Source organism: Hyla sarda, chromosome 1, assembly GCF_029499605.1.
Source record: "Hyla sarda isolate aHylSar1 chromosome 1, aHylSar1.hap1, whole genome shotgun sequence".
Lineage (NCBI taxonomy): Eukaryota > Metazoa > Chordata > Amphibia > Anura > Hylidae > Hyla > Hyla sarda.
In genome coordinates, this window is record NC_079189.1 from 479,362,633 (window position 1) to 479,381,774 (window position 19,142).

Below are 19,142 nucleotides of genomic sequence, written 5' to 3' on the forward strand. Positions count from 1 at the left end.
CTAGATATGCGAAGTCTACTGCCCCTCCGCCATCTATTATTTTAGTCACTCAGTCAAAAAATCTTTAAGATTAGTTTGACATGATGTCCCTGAAGTAATCTGGTGTTGCTTTTCATCTTGAAATCGATGGGATTTTAGATGTTCCACAATCCTATCTTTTAGTAAGGTTTCCATTAATTTCCCCACTATTGATGTCAGACTTACTGGCCTATAGTTGCTTGATTCCTCACAACTACCTTTCTTGTGAATGGGCATGCCATTTGCTAATTTCCAATCTTCCGGGATGACTCCTATTACCAGTGATTGGTTAAATAAATCTGTAAACTGTTTCGCTAGCTCACCACTTAGCTCTTTTAATAATCTCATCAGGCCCCTGTGACTTATTTTTGCTGTCACTTTAGATAGCAAATGTAGAACCTCTTCCTCTGTAAAGACACATGCATCAAATTATTCATTAGTCTTCCTCCCTAATGGAGGTCCTTTTCCTTCTTTTTCTTCTGTAAAAACTGAACAAAAGTATTCATTAAGGCAGTTGGCTAGCCCTTTGTTCTCTTCTACACACCTTCCATTCTTTGTTTTTAATTTAGTTACTCCTTGTTTTAATTTCCTTTTTTCATTTATATATCTGAAGAATGTCTTATCCCCTTTTTTCACAGACTGAGCAACATTTTCTTCTGTCTGCACTTTAGAAGTTATTATAACTTGCTTGGCCTCTTTCTGCCTAAACTGGTAGATTTCCCTATCTTCATTGCTCTGTTTTTATTTTTATTTTTTTATAACTACCAAATGCTAGCTTTGTTTTTTTTTTTATGATTTTGGCCACTTCTGCTGAGTACCACAGTGGTTTCTTCCTTTTTCTGCCTTTACTGGCAAGTCTAATGCAATTTTCTGTTGCCTTCAATAATGCGTCTTTTAAATAGTCCCATTTCTCCTGGACTCCATGTAATCCGTATCTACTGGCTTTACCTTGTTATAAGAACAGCAGCATCTACAGCTGAATATTCATCACTCCAGCTTGTGGTCATCTCCATGTGGACATCATTCTTCTTTCCAAATTCATCAAGCTGCCATTTGCAAAAGCTTTCCAACATTTTCTCTCCATGGTGTCCTATATACATATCTGCCTATAAAATATAAAAGTGTTATTAAACTAATGTATATTCCTGCTCATGATGTATTTTTAGTTCAGTTGGACTTGTTGTCACATCTATATGAGAGTCAAAGACAATCCAAATAAGTAAAAAAAAATGTGGGGAGGATAATTGAGATTATCTAAAGCAAAAAAACAACAACAAGAAAAAAATAATCACAACGAATCATAGCTTAGCTTCCATTTTGCATACCCCTCCTTGAAAAAAAAAATAAAAGTTAAACTGTGAGCGGTTGCTATGGGCAACACAGTTTTTTTTTTTTTATTATTATCTACGTAAAGGAGAAAAAGTTAAGGAGAAATGGCCAAAGCCATTTTAAAGCCTGATGAGGCCACATGTTCCAACCAGGGTTCCCACAGATCAGTGCTCTGGTAGTATTTTGGATGGCCTCAATCTTTTCAATCATTATTATTAAAATAATAGATGCAACATTCACCATCATGAGTGTGGTGGTGCTACAGTACAGTACCCTTCATCAGATCCATTGCAATGCAGGTAAGAGTACGGGAGTGGCGATGGATGCACTGTAAATTATACACTGCCACTGACTTTACATTTGCCAGGCTGGTGCTCTAGCACTCGGCTTGCCAAATGTACAGTGAACGGTGTTGCACATCACATCACACTTTTATATGTGTTTTGCATATTTAAAGCATACCATAAAAATGTGTGTTTTAAGTATCAATAATTGGTTTGAGAATATTTGATGGTAATATTTCTGTTGCCACCAGGAAGCGCTCTAAGGAATAAGGTTTCAAGGGTTATTACAGGATTTTTTTTTTCATCAGCCTTTGAGCCAATGATGCCAAGTTACATTACTGTGTAATATGTTTCTATTACCTTTGTGCACCACTTTGTTCACACCCAGAAGTGCTGTAGCCTTTTTATTTCACCATTGTCTCTGGTTTTACTGTTGACTTTTCCCAGCATTCCATGTGGCCAAAGACAATGTGATAAGCCCCATGGTCTCCACAGAGAGTGGCTATGTTGCAGTGGGTGGATGAATAGCATAGTGGAAAGGATTTCCTGAAGTAATGTTAGCCACCCACCCACTGCAGCATAGCCACACCCCCTGGAGACCATGTGATTTATGACATGTTGTCTCTGGCCGCATGGAATGCTGGGAAAGCTCAGAGACAAAAGTAAAATAAAAAGACGTGCACTTCTGTATGTTTTTCGTAATACTTCATGATATTTTCTAAATGTAAAAGAATTAGCACCTGTAATATCTGGTTTATTATTTCACATGTGTGAAATTGGTAATCAAATTTTTTGCGATTATTGGAACTTATTTGTGGCCAATAGCCCAATGGATCATGTGTAACTCCTTTGACATTGTAATTTGTATGATCAAAAAATATAATAATAATGCTATACAATTACTTACCGGCGTTTCATGAAGGAGAATCAGTTTTGTAACCCTGAGATTCATTTGTACTCCAAGACTCTTGTGCTGAAAAAGATTATATACCTAAAAGATAGAAATTGTTTTGATTTGTTGAGCTCATATGTTTGCATATGGATGTGGTTACAGCAAATAGCAAAAGGAAAAAAAAAGTCACTTGTTAGTTGATTATATATTTAGACATGATTTTTCTAAAGTGGGTTTCCTGGAATTTGGACTGATAGGCTGATAATTAGGAGGGGTCATCAATGTGTGATCAGTAGGAGACAAACCCTGGGGCCATGACAACTCAGAGGAACAAAGGAGAGTGCCACAACCTCTTTACAGTTGTACAAGACACATTGATGCTTATGTACATGACTCAGTGCTTGCTCCTGAAGATTATCTTCGGTAGAGAGGTAGCAAGCTTTGCAAATTCTTATAGATGTTGTAACATAAAACATTTAGGCGTTACCCTGCCGGGAACTTTTTTTTTTTATACATGTATCCCAGAGTGCAGAATCTGTATATGCACGTGTTGTAAATGTCTGTTGTGCCTAATTAGAATCAGAGGGGATTTGACTATGGGATACTGACTGACCTTCCATCCTGACTGACAGGGACATGAGAACAAGAAAGGAAGTGCTGGTGTAATCACAAAGACTAGTAGTGTGAATATAAGAAGGGCAAAACAGACTGTAGACACCCCAGATATGGCGTTTGCCCCATACCTCCTGAACTTGCATGCTTAGTTATAAACTGTTCAGAACTTTGGAAAATAAGTCAATATTTTCAGCCATTTTTACTGTGGCTGAAGATAAACTGAAGCTAGTCTTCAGAGGGAACATTCAATTTTACATTCACAATATTATCTCTTATGCAACGTTCAAGAAAAGACGTGTTAGGGGCTATATGATCACAATGTACAAATCTATAAATGGGACGAACAGTCCTTTTTATACCTAGGCCTGTAACCATGACAAGGAAGCATATCCAATGTCTAGAAGGGAAGAAGGTTTCACCATCATTACAGACAGAGATTCTTTACTGTAAGAGCAGTGAGACTATGGAACTCTCTGCCACATGATGTTGTGATATCTGACTCAATAAACACATTTAAGGGGGGCCTGCATGTTTTTCTGGAAAAATATAATATTACAGGTTATGGATATTAGCTTTATGTAGATAGAATGTTAATCCAGAGATTTATTCTGATGTGGGAGTCGGAAAGGAATTTATCATGGGGCAATTGGCACAGAAGTTGCCTTCCTTTGGATCAACAAAGTAGGGTTTTAGGTTAAATTTAAAGGACTCTTGTCCTTTTTCAGATTTACAAATGTTACTATGTTATGTTACTCGTTGACAAAAATAATAACACACCGAGATAGAAATGGTGAAATGCTGCGAAACTTGGCATGCAATTTTATCTCAGGCAGATATGTGAGTTATTACAGGTGTATTCTGAATAGACACTGGGTCTTGCCACAAGAGGTCTACTTTTGGGTGGAAAAAGTGTTTGGAGCAGTAGTTACTTGAGGACATGCAATCACAATGAACCATCAGTCCATTGGGTTTAAGTATAAATCCCTTGTCTTGAGCGCTTTAATCCTGCCTTTGCTGTGAAGCAACACACTGCCCCAACTGTTGGTGTGATTATCTGGGGAGCCTCCGCATATGACAGTAGTCGTTTACCCCTAACAGTAATAAAAGGGAAACTATCAGGATATCCTTCAACTACATGTGTTGCCTCTTCCAACTGGCATTGATCAGCAAGATAATGCTCAACAACTCACCAATTCCCCAGAATGTCTCTGCTAGAATTCAACACTTTCTTGGCATGTCAGGTTGCCAGACTTATTGCCAATCAAGCTTTTATGGAACCTGTTAGGACGCCAGCTTCAACAACCTACAAATGTGCAGAATCTACAGACCCATCTGCATCATCTGTGGGTAAACGTGCCAAGGATGCTAGACAGAAACTGTATGCTTCTATACTCAACTGTATCTCACCTTGAATTCAGGCTAGACGTGGCAAAGCATGGTTCTAGAGCCCCCTTTCCGTCATACAGTTTTCCTCAATAAACATATCACATATGTAAAGTTTCTGTTGATTCCAACAAATCCTTCTTGGTAAGTTTTTGTTTTTGTCAATGAGTGTATTAGTGCATAATAAGATTGACAGCCAGAGCTATATAAAGGGAAACTTACTGTCAGTTTACCTGCACTAGACCCGATACACTGAGTTATAATGAGGATGAACCGGAGTTAAATTCTAAATTACAAAAATCAGTCCAGATGAGTTACAGGGTCCATTGTTATCAGGCAAATATGTCCCTTTGCTCAATGGAAGCGGGAACCAGCTTTATCAGCTTCCCTGTCTCCCTTCTCCTTGCACCCATTTGTCTGCCCTTCTTTTGCATATGCATAAATCTTCACTCTCACATCCTAATCACATGAGAGCTGGTGCCCATATGAGGGATCTGCTAGAATTACAGAGCGCTCATGTGAACATAGGCTGCACGTTCCTAGGTTGTTGAGAAGCAATGAGGAAGAAGCTGCGCCTGCACGCTGCTATTCTAGTACCTGTGGGTACAGGCTCTCATGTCATAAGATCATAAGGATGTGAGAGTGAAGGTTTATGTATATGTTGAAGATTAATGGGCATATGGAGGCATTTTGGAAGGAGGCAAGGAAGCTCAGAAAGCCAGTTCCTGCCTCCATTGTGCAAAGGGACATAGTTGCATACTAGCAACAGAGCCGGTAACTCAGAAACGGCTTGACTTATTTTTGTTAGTAATGCATCATTTTACTCCGGTTCACCTGCACTGTAACCATGTTTATTGGGTTTATCACATTGTCAGTTTCCCATAAAAAGCTTTTTACAGCAACAATGAACATTAAATCTTATTTACCATATTGAGTATAGTAAGAATAAATTTCCTAGTTGCTTCCGACCCATGATATGAAACCATGGCAGGGTCAGCAACCACCACAGTTTCTATGTTGTATTCTTGGTTTTGTTTGTAGGAATATCGTTTTCCTCTTCCTGTTTCAGTCCCTTTATAATTTTTTGTTCTCCTTTTATCTAGAAAATAAAAAAAGTCAATCACTGATTTATATTTAGTCACCAATAACCTTTAAATGATATGATATGTATATCGACAAAACAGTAATCCAAAAACACAGACAAAGTCCCTTTTTATCCTTTAAATACACTTGATAGGCATATAGGGGGAGATTTATAAGTTACCAGTTGCCAATAGCAACAAATCAGATGGCTTCTTTAATTTTTCAGAGGCCTTTTTAGAATGAAAGAGGCAATTTAATTGGTTCCTATGGGCAACTGTCTCCAACTGTTGCAAAACTACAACGCTCAGCATGCTGAGACACCTGGAGACACCCTGGTTGGGAAACATTGGCATAGTTTGTGGTCCATGGTTGGAATTTATTATGTTCTTATCATTGTGTTTATGACAGAAATTAATTTAGTTTATCAAGCTTATATTCTAGGATATTCCTTTGAAATTGGTGATTACCTAATGCCACAATTCTTGCTTTGTATAACTTTGGAACTAACTTTGGACTAACCTTCACAAACTTCCAAAATACTATTTGTACTATAATGCTGTTGCCAAATGGAGATTCAATCCAATTGTATTAAAGGAGAACTGTTGTGCAGGACAACCTATCTTCTATCAGATGGATAGGGGATAATTGTCTGATCGCGCGCGGGGTGTCTGACCGCTTAGACCTCCCCATGATCTCCTGCATGGGACCCTGGCTCTCCCCAGGTATGGGGCGTGTTGACCCCCCCCCCCTTCGCACGAAGCACTGATTGGCACGCCCCCTCCATATATCTCTAAGGGAGAGCTGGAGTTACAGTGTTCGGCTATCTCCGACTCTCTTATAGAGATACATGGAGGTGTGTTGGCTGCCACTTCATGCGGAGGTCGACACGCTCCGTTCCAAGGGAGAGCTGGGGTTCTGTGCAGGAGATAGCAGGGGGTTCAAGCGGTTGGATCCCCTGCGATCGAACAATTATCCCCTATGCTTCTGATAGAAGATAGGTTGTTCTGCACAATAGTACTCCTTTAATACAATACCTCTGCCCCCCCCCCATCTAAAAATCATTTGGATAGGGGATACATTTTTCTACACGATAGTTCTCCTTTAATAATGTTCATTTTCTTGTGTTAAAAATAGCCAGAAAGGACAGTAAGAATGTTTCTGTTTTAATTCTATTTTTAGTTTCAAGCAATAGGTGTAAATTTGATACTTTTATTTTAAAAAAATGTCATTGATGTATGGTTTTTAGAAAACCATGTACTAAACCATGTACTAAATGTATCAAAATGTTTACTTAAATGTAAAGATGTATATATATATATATATATATATATATATATATATATATATATATACATATATATATATATATATATTTTTTAAAGATGTTTAGATTTAGGCTTTACAAGCCAGGAAAATTCTTATTCGATGAAACAATAATGCCTAATATATACATTATCGAAACTTTAAGACTTTGAGAAACAACCCAGGTATTCCTTCAATATCTGTAGAGCAAATATTCACACTTGTGTGTGTCTTTTAGCATATTAATGCTGGCTACATCTGTAGGTAATAAACGTGTGGAAAAGACCTGCTACAATACCTTGTGTAAACAGAATAGTATTAAAGGTCAGTTTACATTCACACTTTATGGTAGACACAGAGGAAGCATGAGGGATATGTTCCTTCTGAACCCTGTACGAAATACAGGATTTTATAAGTGAGAATTCAATATAACTCAATACTAGAGATAGATAAGTGACAAAAGACAAGAACTGGATTTTTATGGTCATCCATCTAGCAGTAGTCTTGTCTGTAGGGAAAATACTGTGGCTCCAGTTTCAGTATTGAAAATAGAAGATATGTCAGAGCAAAAATTATAACTAAAAGTGAGTTAATTCTAATAAATATTTATTAGCAGTAGTTCCCCTGTCTGGTTAACTAAGAACTCATCTGAAATTCATAAAAAAAATAGGAATATAATTTTATATTACAGCGAATATTATCAGCTGACTTTAATTACTCATTGACTCATCCTTTCCGGCTGCAGCATCATCCTTGTCCCAGCTTAAGCATAGGCAGAAAGGAAGTGAATGCATGGTGAGTGAGGGCAGGCACAGTGCTTGCCTTGGACATTCTCCTTCCTGAGCAGTGGATGTCAAAATGAAGGAAAAAAACTGCAGTACGGTGGGCTTTGTGAGCCAAATAAAGAAGATAGATATATATAAAAAAAAAGACATGTAAAATATAGAAACATAATTTTTTTTCTGGGACATGACAGGTACGCTTTAAAATCAGAACAAGCCTTACTACAAAACTAGCTTATGTTCTTGGAATAAATTGTTAGAAACTTTGAAAGGAGAATATACCAACTGAGACAACCATCAGTTATCCAGGGTAGAGATGAGCGAACTTACAGTAAATTCGATTTGTCACAAACTTCTCGGCTCGGCAGTTGATGACTTTTTTTTTAAATACATTTTATTCCAAAAGTATGCAATATACAATATACAGATCTGGATGACCAGATCCAACATCAAGCAAAATTAGCTGACATGGTAATCTATAGTTGTTACAAAAACCTCTGACATAGGATATAGGCATGCATATCTTCTGGTATTTTACATACATTATAGGAAAGAAATAAGAGGCAGATGTGCAAAAATGTACATAAACCATGGAATAAAAACAACATTAAACAAAAGAAAACCAAATAACCTTCCCATTGCGGCGTGGTCAGAATAATAGAAAAAAAAGAAAAAGAAAAAGACTGTTACACTATGCAAGACCCCGAGTGACCCATTATATTGCGAGAACTTCTAGCAACCTATTAAACGCCATTGCTCGTTCATCATCTGTCTCCGTACCCCTTGGCAAAAAATGGAAACAGAAACAACTATTACAAAAGCTCAAAGAGCTCACACAAAGAGGGTCTTAGGATCAGATTAGTCTGGTAATTTAAGGTTTCCCAAAGAGTTCTTCAAACTTTCCAAGCTATACCAAGAGGTAGATTTAAAATGACCCACTATTCTATAACGTTCCCCAATGTCAGAGAGGTAGTGAAGGTAAGCCCTCCACTTTTGAAAAAAGGATTTGGCATGTAATTCTGAATTACGTATGGCTAACAGCATTTCTTTATGTAAAACTGAATGGAACTCAGACTTAACAACGTCTAAGTGCGGTACCGATGGCACCAACCAGTGACGCAGCAGGCATTGTTTTACAACCAGGAATAACAGATGAATACCTTTAGACAACCCTCCACGGTCAGGGGGGTCCGACTCCCGGACAGGTAAATAATGGAATAAATACGGTTCTGGAGATAGTGGCAAAGAGCAGCCCCAGATTTGCAGTAGTAAGTCCCGAACTTCATCCCACAAAACCCCAACCTGAGGGCAGTCCCACAAACAGTGCCATAGATCTGCTCCGAAAAATTGACATTTCGGACAATGGGTAAGATAAGGGGGAGGGGGGGTCCCACCATGCCACTTAAACGCATATGTTGCTTTGTGCACTACCCTCCAGTGTATTTCTCTCAACTGTGCATTCGGAGTAGCCCCAGCCACCGCAGTCAAACCGTCTTTCATATGTGCTTGTATGTCTGTGCCGTCCAAATGAGTTGACCATTTGATGAGTGCCCTTGCCGCCGCTCCCTTTAACGCTACATCCCTGATGGTTGCGTAGATGAACGAAAGGTTATAGTGTGTCGCCCCGGCACCCATCAGCCTGTCAAAGTCATTTCGTTTTTCCACCACCGCATATCCCCGTACCAAGGCACCAAAATAAGAGCAGAACTGATTGTACAGCCACTGGTGAGAGGACGGTAGGTCATATTTAGTTCTGAAATCTTCCCAGCCTAGGAACATTCCACTGACCTCGTCTAGAAAATCTTTAAAGGATAGAATGTTTTTAGATTTCCACAATCTACCAATTGGGTTTCTGGCACAGTGCTGCAAAGCGGGTGTGTGCCATAACTGGTAAAACTTTGATAAACACCACGGTAATCCGTAGAGTTTGCGGACTGTTTTCCAAGTGGCTAGGGTGTCACTAAACAACACATTGGTACGTATGGCATGGGGCAAATCTTTATACGAGAGATGAAAAAGCGTTTGTAGCGACCCTAATGTACAGAGCTGTAGCTCCAAAGTTGTATTAGAAAAATATGAAGTAGTATGGGCCCAGTCTCTCACATGTCGTAAAAGTGCTGAAAGGTTATAGAATCGCACATTGGGTACCTGCAATCCTCCATCACTCCTACTCAAACACAGTGTGTCATATGCCACTCTAGGTCGTTTTCCGGCCCATATAAATTTAGTGAAGCTGCCGTGAATGCGTTTAACATCTACATGGCGTAAAAGTAAAGGAATCGTTTGCAGGGGATACAATAATTTTGGGAAAGACATCATTTTAATGAGATGGACCCTACCCGATAGAGACAGAGGTAGAGACAGCCAACGGTCCAGTTCTCTCTCTAGTTTCGCTATTAAGGGCGGATAATTAAGATTATATAGAGACAAAGGTGTACGCCCTATCTTTATGCCCAAGTAAGTGAGGTATTGTTTAGCTATCTGGACAGAGGGAACTGACAACGGTGTTGGTGAGGGGTGACCCAGATATAACAGCTGACATTTATCTATGTTGACCTTGTAACCTGAGAAAGAGCTAAATAAAGAAAGCACATCAAAGACATTACCAAGCTGTGCAGTGGGATCCTGTAAGTACAATAAAGTGTCGTCAGCAAAGCAGCTTATTTTAATTTCAGATGTGCCCACCTTTATACCCTGATATACAGACATCTGCAGGAAGTACTGGGCCAGGGGTTCTAAAGCTAAATTAAATAACAGGGGTGACAAAGGGCAACCCTGCCTAGTCCCCTGATGGAGAGGGAAGGGAGCCGAAAGATATCCCGGTATATGTACTCGGGACAACGGGGCGCTATAGAGAGCTGACAAATACGTTCGGAAGGGTCCCACTATATTCGCCCTTGAAAGGACCACATCCAGCCAGGCCCAGTCAACGTTATCGAAAGCCTTTTCGGCGTCTAAGGTCAAGAGAGCCGGGGCCTGGCCGGAATATGACCCACAGTTGACCGCTCCCTGTACTGCTAGTACTGTTCGGATGTTAGATACCGCCGCCCTACCCCTTATGAAACCAACCTGATGTGGGCCTATCAGGCGGGGCATCAAGGTGGCAAGTCTATCTGCGAACATCTTTGACAATATTTCGACATCAACATTTATCAATGAGATGGGGCGGTAGCCCCCTGGAGAGTTTGGATCTTTACCCTGTTTATGTAATACCTTAATGTGCGCCATGTTACCTGATTGTGGGAGGGATCCTGTTGCTAGAATATTAGTGTATACTGTCTGTAAGGTAGGGCTAAGTTAATCTTTTAGTAATTTGAAAAATTCCCCTGTATATCCATCAGGGCCTGGCGCCTTATTGTTTTTTAGTGAGTTAATAATTCCTATTATCTCTTCAGATGTAATCGGGGCATTAAGAATATCTCTGTCTTCATCAGACAAAGATGGCATAGAAATGGCATCTAGGAATTTCAATCCCGCTTCTCCATCTAAATGCCTTTTAGCGTAAAGATCCTGATAGAATTGTTTAAAAATATCAACAATTTTCCTGGGATGTTTATGTAGTATCCCCTGCCCGTCTTTCAATGGTCTAATCGGCTCCATCAGTCTTTGTCCCCTCGCCAAATTAGCTAAGAGTCGCCCGGATTTGTTCCCGTGTCTGTAGAACTCTGCCTGGAATCTGTCCCTATGGTAAGTGTCCACCACCGCCTGAGCTTTCTCAAAAGTACGCTGAGCCTCCACCCAAGCCCTTTTAGTTTCGTCAGATGGAGAAGTCAGGAAAGTAGTATACGCTCTTCTCAGGTCAGATGTTAGGGTGTCATATTTTTCCTTGGCCTTCTTTTTATGATATGAGACATGAGCTATTATGTTACCCCGGAGCACCGCTTTCCCCGCTTCCCAGAAGAGGAAGAGGTCAGAGACATGCTCTGAATTATTCAATGAGTATTCCTCCCACCAATGTCCTAACAGTTGCGTGAAAGATTCGTCTTTCGACAAATAAGTAGGGAATCTCCACACTATATCCGAACCCGGGGGTAATGTCGGTGCTAGTTCCACTCCTACCGGTGCGTGGTCAGAAATAACCAAATCATAGATGTGGTCTCGTGTCACCTTCGAGAGTAAAGAGTGCGATAACAAGAAATAATCTAACCTGGACCACGACCGATGGGAATGGGAGTAGTGTGTGTATTCTCGTTCCGTCGGGTTATGGTGTCTCCAGGAGTCATACATCCCCGTCACGTCAAGAAAAGATTGTAGGTAAGTCTCATCCTGTATTGAGGTAATAAGGTTAGTACGTTTTCGATCCTCCTGTGTATGTAATACAGTATTGAAGTCTCCCCCTATAATGATATTAGGTTCTATATCCCCCTGAACGCGTGTGGCAAGGGCATCAAAATAAGAGGATTTGTGCACCAGAGGGCCATACACATTATATACACTAAATTTTGTCTCCCCCTCCCCCAATAACAAGTGTTGCAACATGCCCTCCCCATCTTCCCAGTGTGACAGTATGGATTGGGCTTTGTTTCTATGTACCAAAATTACCACACCTCCCTTTCTACCTACTGCCGGTGATCCCAAGACCGCCCCCACCCACCTCTTTTTAAGTCTAAAAAAATCTTCCTTTAATAAGTGGGTTTCTTGCAACAGGGCCACATCTGCTTTCAGTTTCTGTAAATGTCTGAGCACTAAGGAGCGTTTCCCTGGAGACCTCAAACCCTTCACATTCCACGTAACAAATTTCATGTCACGATAACAATGGTCACATGGATGTACATGCAAGTCCAAAAAAGCATATTCAGCATTAGAGTGAGCATAAGAGAACTCAGAACCTGGAAAAGTGACACAGTAGGAATGAACACCACCGCATGGGAAGTAAACCATAGAAATACTAGCATAAACAACTGAGAAAAACTCCCCCAAACCCCCTCCCCCTCTAAACAAGTGGGAATCCCACTCCCCAGCAGGTAACAGGTAATCAAGACTTCACTTTTTTCGCGGATGTCCACTGGGATCCCGCTTTCCCAGTGTGCACTACCATCATAGCCGGACATCCGTACCCAGTGTGCAACCAACCTTCCCCCGACCATTTGAGTAAGATGAGACCAGCATTAGGTAGAAAGTGGTTATAGAAACAAGGAATCAGATTTTAGTTAGTAAACAGAGAGACAAGAAAGGATGAGAAAAAGGCAGCCAAATTAAGGAAACATGAGGAAAACATGGGAGATCCCCCACGATAAACCCCAGAGAAGGAGTATAGTAAAAGAAAGATGAAAAAGAAAGACGTGGGAAGAAGAACTAGGAGATATAAAATATAATAGGAACAGAGTTTGTTTTCCCTGTTCTACGCATGATGGCAGTCCTACATATTAGACATCACATTAGTGCGGAGTCCCCACACGTCACCACAAAAAGTCCTCTAGGGGTAGTTTGTCCGGCACAATCTGAGGCCAAAAGAAAAAGAAGAGAAAAAAAAAAAAAAATCCAACTGTCAGACTCCATGCAGTCCAGGAAAATATCAAGTGCCACAGTCCTCCTTCGTGAGAGAACAAAAAAGGTGTGAATCACTGGATGTGAGGGGCTGAAGAATCTTTAAAATCTATGACCCATCATGGAGGAGAAACAATAGACCATCTCACTCCATCATAGTGACCGGCTGTGGCGGGCTTGTGTGACGTCGTCTCTTGTTATGTTCCGTGGCAGTATTAGCCTCCACCGCCGCTCTCAAAGCCAGCACCGCTTGAGCCTCCTCAGGTGTGCGGTAGGTGTCAGTAGAGCCATCTGGTTTGAAAATGCGCAATGTGGCTGGATACTGTAAGACAAATTTTCGTTGCTGAGCAATCAGCTGGGAACAGATGGGTGCAAAAGCCTTTCTTCGCTTAGCCACCTCGGCCGAGAAATCATTGAAGAGGAGGACACGGTGCCCTCTTATGAGCAGCGATGAGGTCATCTTCTTGTAGGTAGACAAAATGAGTGCTTTGTCCGCATAGTTGAGATATTTGGCAATAGCTTGTCTCGGCCGGCCAGCATCAGAGGAGGACGCAGCAACGCCCTGCGATTTCTGTGGCCCCAATCTATGTGCTCTTTCAACAACATACTTTGTGTTCAGTCCCAGCGCCCGGGGTAACTCCTCGGCATAGATAGATAGCAGCTGGTGTGTTGGGATTGTTTCAGGCAAGCCCACCAATCTCAGATTGCTCCTTCTGGAACGATTCTCTAGGTCATCTGTCTTTTCTTGTAGGGCTTTAGTGAGTTTTAATGACTGTTGGAGCTGCTGTTTAGTGGACATTATTTCCTCCTCTGCTACACTCAGTCGTTCCTCCAACTCTGCTATCTGCCCAGTATGGAGCGCCACCTCCCCCTGGACAGTGGAGAGCGCTGCAGCGATGGTGCCTTCCAGCTGCTGTTTTATGTCAGGTAATATAATCTTCGCTACCTCTGCAGCGATTAGCGTGGCCAGTGTTTTAAAAGACATAGGCAGTCCAGGTATGAGCAATTCATCTGTACCTGAGTCTGTAAAGGGCGTCATCTCTCCTGTCTGCTGTGTGGCCTCGCCTGTGGCGCGAACCGCCGCCATCTTACAGACACTCGTCTCCCCTTGCTGCTGCGATGTGTTATCTGCACGCTGGCCGCGTCCGTCCCCGCTCCGGTGTAAAAATTTGTCCATCCGGACCTCTGGGCGTTCCGGAATCTGTTGAGTACGGGTAAGGACCCGAGAATGCTGATAATAGCAGCGGGGGACGGCTGAACAGTCGCGGTCGGTACGGAGCTCAGTCGCTTTGCTCCCTACATCCGCGCGCCGGAACCGGAAGATTACAGTTGATGACTTATCCTGCATAAATTAGTTCAGCTTTCAGGTGCTCTGGTGGGCTGGGAAAGGTGGATACTGTCCTAGGAAAGAGTCTCCTAGGACTGTATCCACCTTTTCCAGCCCACGGGAGCACCTGAAAGCTGAACTCATTTATACAGGATAAGTCATCAACTGCCGAGCCGAGAAGTTCGGGACAAATCGAATTTACTGTAAGTTCGCTCATCTCTACTCCAGGGGCCTGCATCAATTTGTGACCGTCAATATACTGTGCTTCATTAGTTATAAAGGAACTCAAAGCTACTGTAAGTGTGTATGTGTTAGTATATAGGATGAACTAATCAGTTTCAACACAGTGATCTAAGATGAATTCCGTATTAACACGTCCATCCCAAACTCTTTGATTCTTAAACCGAAAACACAAAAGGGGCTCACCTACCCCACCCCCAGAAAGTATCTTCCCAACATTCCATGGGGCATTAGCATCAGCTCCCATAAAATGCATGGAGAAAGTAGAGCTTAATCTTTTCCCTTCATGCATTCTGGTCCTTAATGCCTAAGCATTTGTTTTAATTTTTCTAGCTTTGCATCTCAAGTGTCATAACTTTACATTTTTTTAAATGACAAAGTCATATGAGAGCTTATTTTTAGAAAGATTTTTTCATTACATTTTATTTTTTTATATTTTGTTTTACTTTTTACTGGTCCCTCAAGGGAACTTTGACAGTGAACAGCAGGCCATTGGTATAATACAGTACACTACTACTGTACTACTGTCAGTATAATGCAATATACCAGGTCATAAAGACAACAAAGGTCCTGTGATCCCTGCACAGGAGACTTGCCCTGCTTTAATAAAGCCCCATGTAAAAATGGCAGGTTAGCATAAGCACCCATAATGACCATTGTAAAGATACATCGGCACATCTCAGAACAGTTTGGTTTGTGGTGAACAAGTTATATGTGAAACAGCAATGCAATAACCCACAAAACATGTATATAACATTTCCTAAGAGCTCTAAAGCCATGTATAACACCGACACAGTCACATAGGGATGTATTCAAGCAGTTTTAAAGTGGTTTGAGCTAAGTTAGTGTCAAAGTTACAGCAATATGCAGTTAACAATGGTAATTAATGTGTTGTTCCAGCACCAATAGCTGTCCTGTGGCTTTGAACTGTCTCGGGCAGCTTGGCAGCACAAGGTGTTGGGCCCACCAGAGTTCTACTGTTAATTTAAGTATGTGTATTATAATGTCAGAGAATATATTTTCTTAAAATAATTCTGCTAGGTGTTTATATGTTTTACATGTGCCTGTGCTTTTAAATTGAGAGCAGTAAACCCCATGTGACCCTGCCTGACAATGAGAATCCCAAAAGTCTCCTTTATGTAGTGTAGTGCAGCGGAGGAGTTAGTTAGTTCACCCTAGTGTGGCTCCTGAGCAAAAGGTAAGCTCAGGTGTGCTGTGTGTTGTGTGCTAGGAGAGGCCTACTTCAAATCTAATCACTGGTCATCCTGCAAGGATTACTCGCAAGGAGGAAATTCATGCCCCTGCGGAACAGTCTTCAGTACTTTGACAGGACCCTAGCAACCAGGATTCAATATTCCGTCTCACAAGTCAGTATCAATCTATTTGGTGTAAGCACCACGAGTCTGAGCAAGGCAACAGGGCTCCCAAGGGGTTACACTGCACTCTTAAATTAAAAGCCAGCTGTAAGTGTAATCCCATGTGCACCAGCTCAATAAAGGCAGTCATCCATAACCTGATAGTTATCCATGACCTGTGTTCATTTACTCCCCGTGTCTGGCCTAGGAGAAGCTGTCTCCAACCTCGGACCATGTATAGGAAAAATGGTGTCCTGGCATCACAAAGTGATCAGATATTTCTACTAACACCCCATGGACTTCACACTAATAGCTTTTTAGAAACATGCTGCACAAGCAGATGTTGTATGATTTTTAACAGTAAAATAAAGTTGCAAAAAGGCTTTTTTTCAGAATTTGTGTCACAAAATAGTGAATAAATTGTTTTTGTATGAAAAGCTGAAAACTTCTTGGTTTGGGAGCTGCAACAGGATTGGTGTTCCAGAATAGTAAAGAAGATATAGCTTTTTTTAGGGCCATGGGTCGTGTATGTGTAGCTAGTAGCAGCAGCACGGTGGTGGGCAGGTGGTAGCCAGCAGCAACAGGCTGTGGTGGACTGGTGAAAAATGGAGTAGCCAACAGACAGCAGGCAGTGATGGCCTATTGGTAGTTTAATAACCAGCATACAGCATGCAGTGGTGGACTGGTGGCGGATGTAGTAGTCAGTGGACAGCAGGCAGTTGGGGTAGTACTATCTAATCATTGCCATCTGGCACAGGAGGTTTACATTCCTCACTGCTCCATACCTGATTGATCTTAACAAATGGGAGTTTTTCCACGTTGCTGGCTAATAATCTTGTTCACTTAGGGGGTGATGCTGCCTGCTGCACTGAACACTCTCTTTGGTACTACAGTACACTGGAGGGTGAATAAGACAGAATACCCATTTAAAATTGGCAAGTTCTGACCAATGGTCTAATTTGGAGACCAAGAAGCTAATTTCACGTTCACTCTCAACACTAGCAATAAGGATTTATATTAACCTCTTGCCGCAGAAAGCCGTTTATAAACGGTGCAGTGGCACAGCAGGGGTATGACGCGAGCTCAGGAGCTGAGCTCGCATCATACCTGTATGGTCCCGGCTATTATCAGCAGCCAGGACCCATGGCTAATGCCGGACCCCGCCAATGTCAAGCATGAACTCTTTAGACGCCATGATCAAAGTTGATCACGGTGTCTAAAAGTGCTGAAAGCTGTTCCCGCCAGCTTAGTAGAGCTGATTGGGACCATTGCGGGAAAATCATCTGTAAATCATCTGTACGGGTCCCGATCATCTGTAAGGATGGATGGAAGCCTCTTACCTCCTTCCCTGCCATCCGATCGGAGCTCCTATGCTACAGCCAGCTATTGCAGGCTGGAGCAATGGAGCGCCGATAACACTGATCAATGCTATGCTATGGCATAGCATTGAACAGAGTATGCAATCGGAGGATTGCATGCAATAGTCCCCTATGGGGTCTAAACAATAGTGTAAGGAAAGTTTTTAAAAAAAGGTAATAAATGTGAATTAACCTCTTCTCTAATACAAGTTTGAATCACCTTCCTTTTCCCATTTTTTAAATAAAATTATGTATTATCGTCATGTGCTTAAATGTCCGATTTATTAAAATATAATGTTAATTTAACTACACGGTCAATGGCGTAGAGGGAAAAAAATATCAAAATCAAGATTATTGGTTGCTTCTAATACCAGAAAAAAATGAATAAAAAGCGATCAAAAGGCCTGTCAAAATAAAAATAGCATCATTAAAAACTTTAGACGATGGGGCGCAAAAAAATTTGCTCTCATACATGAAAAATTAAAGAAGATATAGGGGTCAGAAAAGATCAATTTTAAACATACTAATTTTTATACAAAAATGTTAATTTTTTTTAAAGTTGGAAAATAAAACAAAACCTATTTAAGTTTGGTATCGTTCTAAATGTATTGACCTAGAGAATAGACATGACATGTAGAAACGTAAGCCCCTAAAACTTGCAAAATAGCTTTTTTTTTTCCAATTTCTTTATATAATTATTTTTTATTTCACTGTAAATTTGGTGATTGGTGATGTCGCTACAAAGAACAGTTGGTGGAACAAAAAACAAGCCATTATATGGGTTTGTAAGTGGCAAATTTAAAGCGTTATTGCTTTTAGAAGATGAAGAGGAAAAAACAACAGTGCAAAAACAACCCCATTTCCTTAACGGGGTTCTCCGGTGCCTAAACATCTTATCCCCTATCCAAAGGATAGGGGATAAGATGCCTGATTGCGGGAGTCCCGCCGCTGGGGACCCCCGGGATCATGCACGCTGCACCCCGTTTGTAATCAGTCCCCGGAGCGTGTTTGCTCTGGGACTGATTACCGGCGACTACATGGTGGGCGGCATGTGACGTCACGCCTGCACCGGCGTGTGACATCACGCTCCGCCCCTCAATGCAAGCCTACGGGAGGGGGCGTGATAGATATCAGGTCCCCTCCCCTAGGCTTGCATTGCGGGGCGGAGAGTGACGTCACCCGCCGGCGCAGGCATGACGTCACATGCTGCCCTGTAGTCGCCGGTAATCAGTCCCGGAGCGAACACGCTCCGGGGACTGATTACAAGCGGGGTGCCGCGTGCATGATCCTGGGGGTTAGGGGATAGGGGATAAGATGTTTAAGCACCGGAGAACCCCTTTAAGGGGTTAAACACAGGTAGAAATACTATGTTATATATTAAACCCAGAAAACTTGGCTTAAAAGGCCTATTCACTGCCAATGCTAGAAATGCAGATCTACGTTAACCCCTTAAGGACCAAGCATTTTTCCTCCTTACAAATAATAACCCTTTCAATTTTGCACCTAAAAATTCAGATGATGGCTTTTTTTGTGCCACCAATTCTACTTTGTAATGACATTAGTCATTCTAACTAAAAATCTACGTTCAAACGTCGAAAAAAAAAAATCATTCAACGACAAAATTGAAGAAAAAACACCATTTTGTAAATTGTGGGGGCTTCCGTTTCTACGCAGTAAATTTTTTGGG

General features: G+C 41.4%; 1 protein-coding gene across 1 annotated transcript in view; it reads right to left on the bottom strand.

Moving 5' to 3' along the window:
• Positions 1-19,142, bottom strand: part of ADAMTS19 (ADAM metallopeptidase with thrombospondin type 1 motif 19) — a 245,689-nt gene that overhangs the window by 199,680 nt on the left and 26,867 nt on the right. Inside the window, exons 4-6 of the mRNA XM_056537289.1 lie at positions 5,448-5,620; positions 2,539-2,622; positions 967-1,124 (exon numbers count right to left, since the gene is read on the bottom strand). Of these exons, the coding sequence (XP_056393264.1) occupies positions 967-1,124; positions 2,539-2,622; positions 5,448-5,620 (415 nt within the window). The remainder of the gene's footprint in view (positions 1-966; positions 1,125-2,538; positions 2,623-5,447; positions 5,621-19,142) is intronic.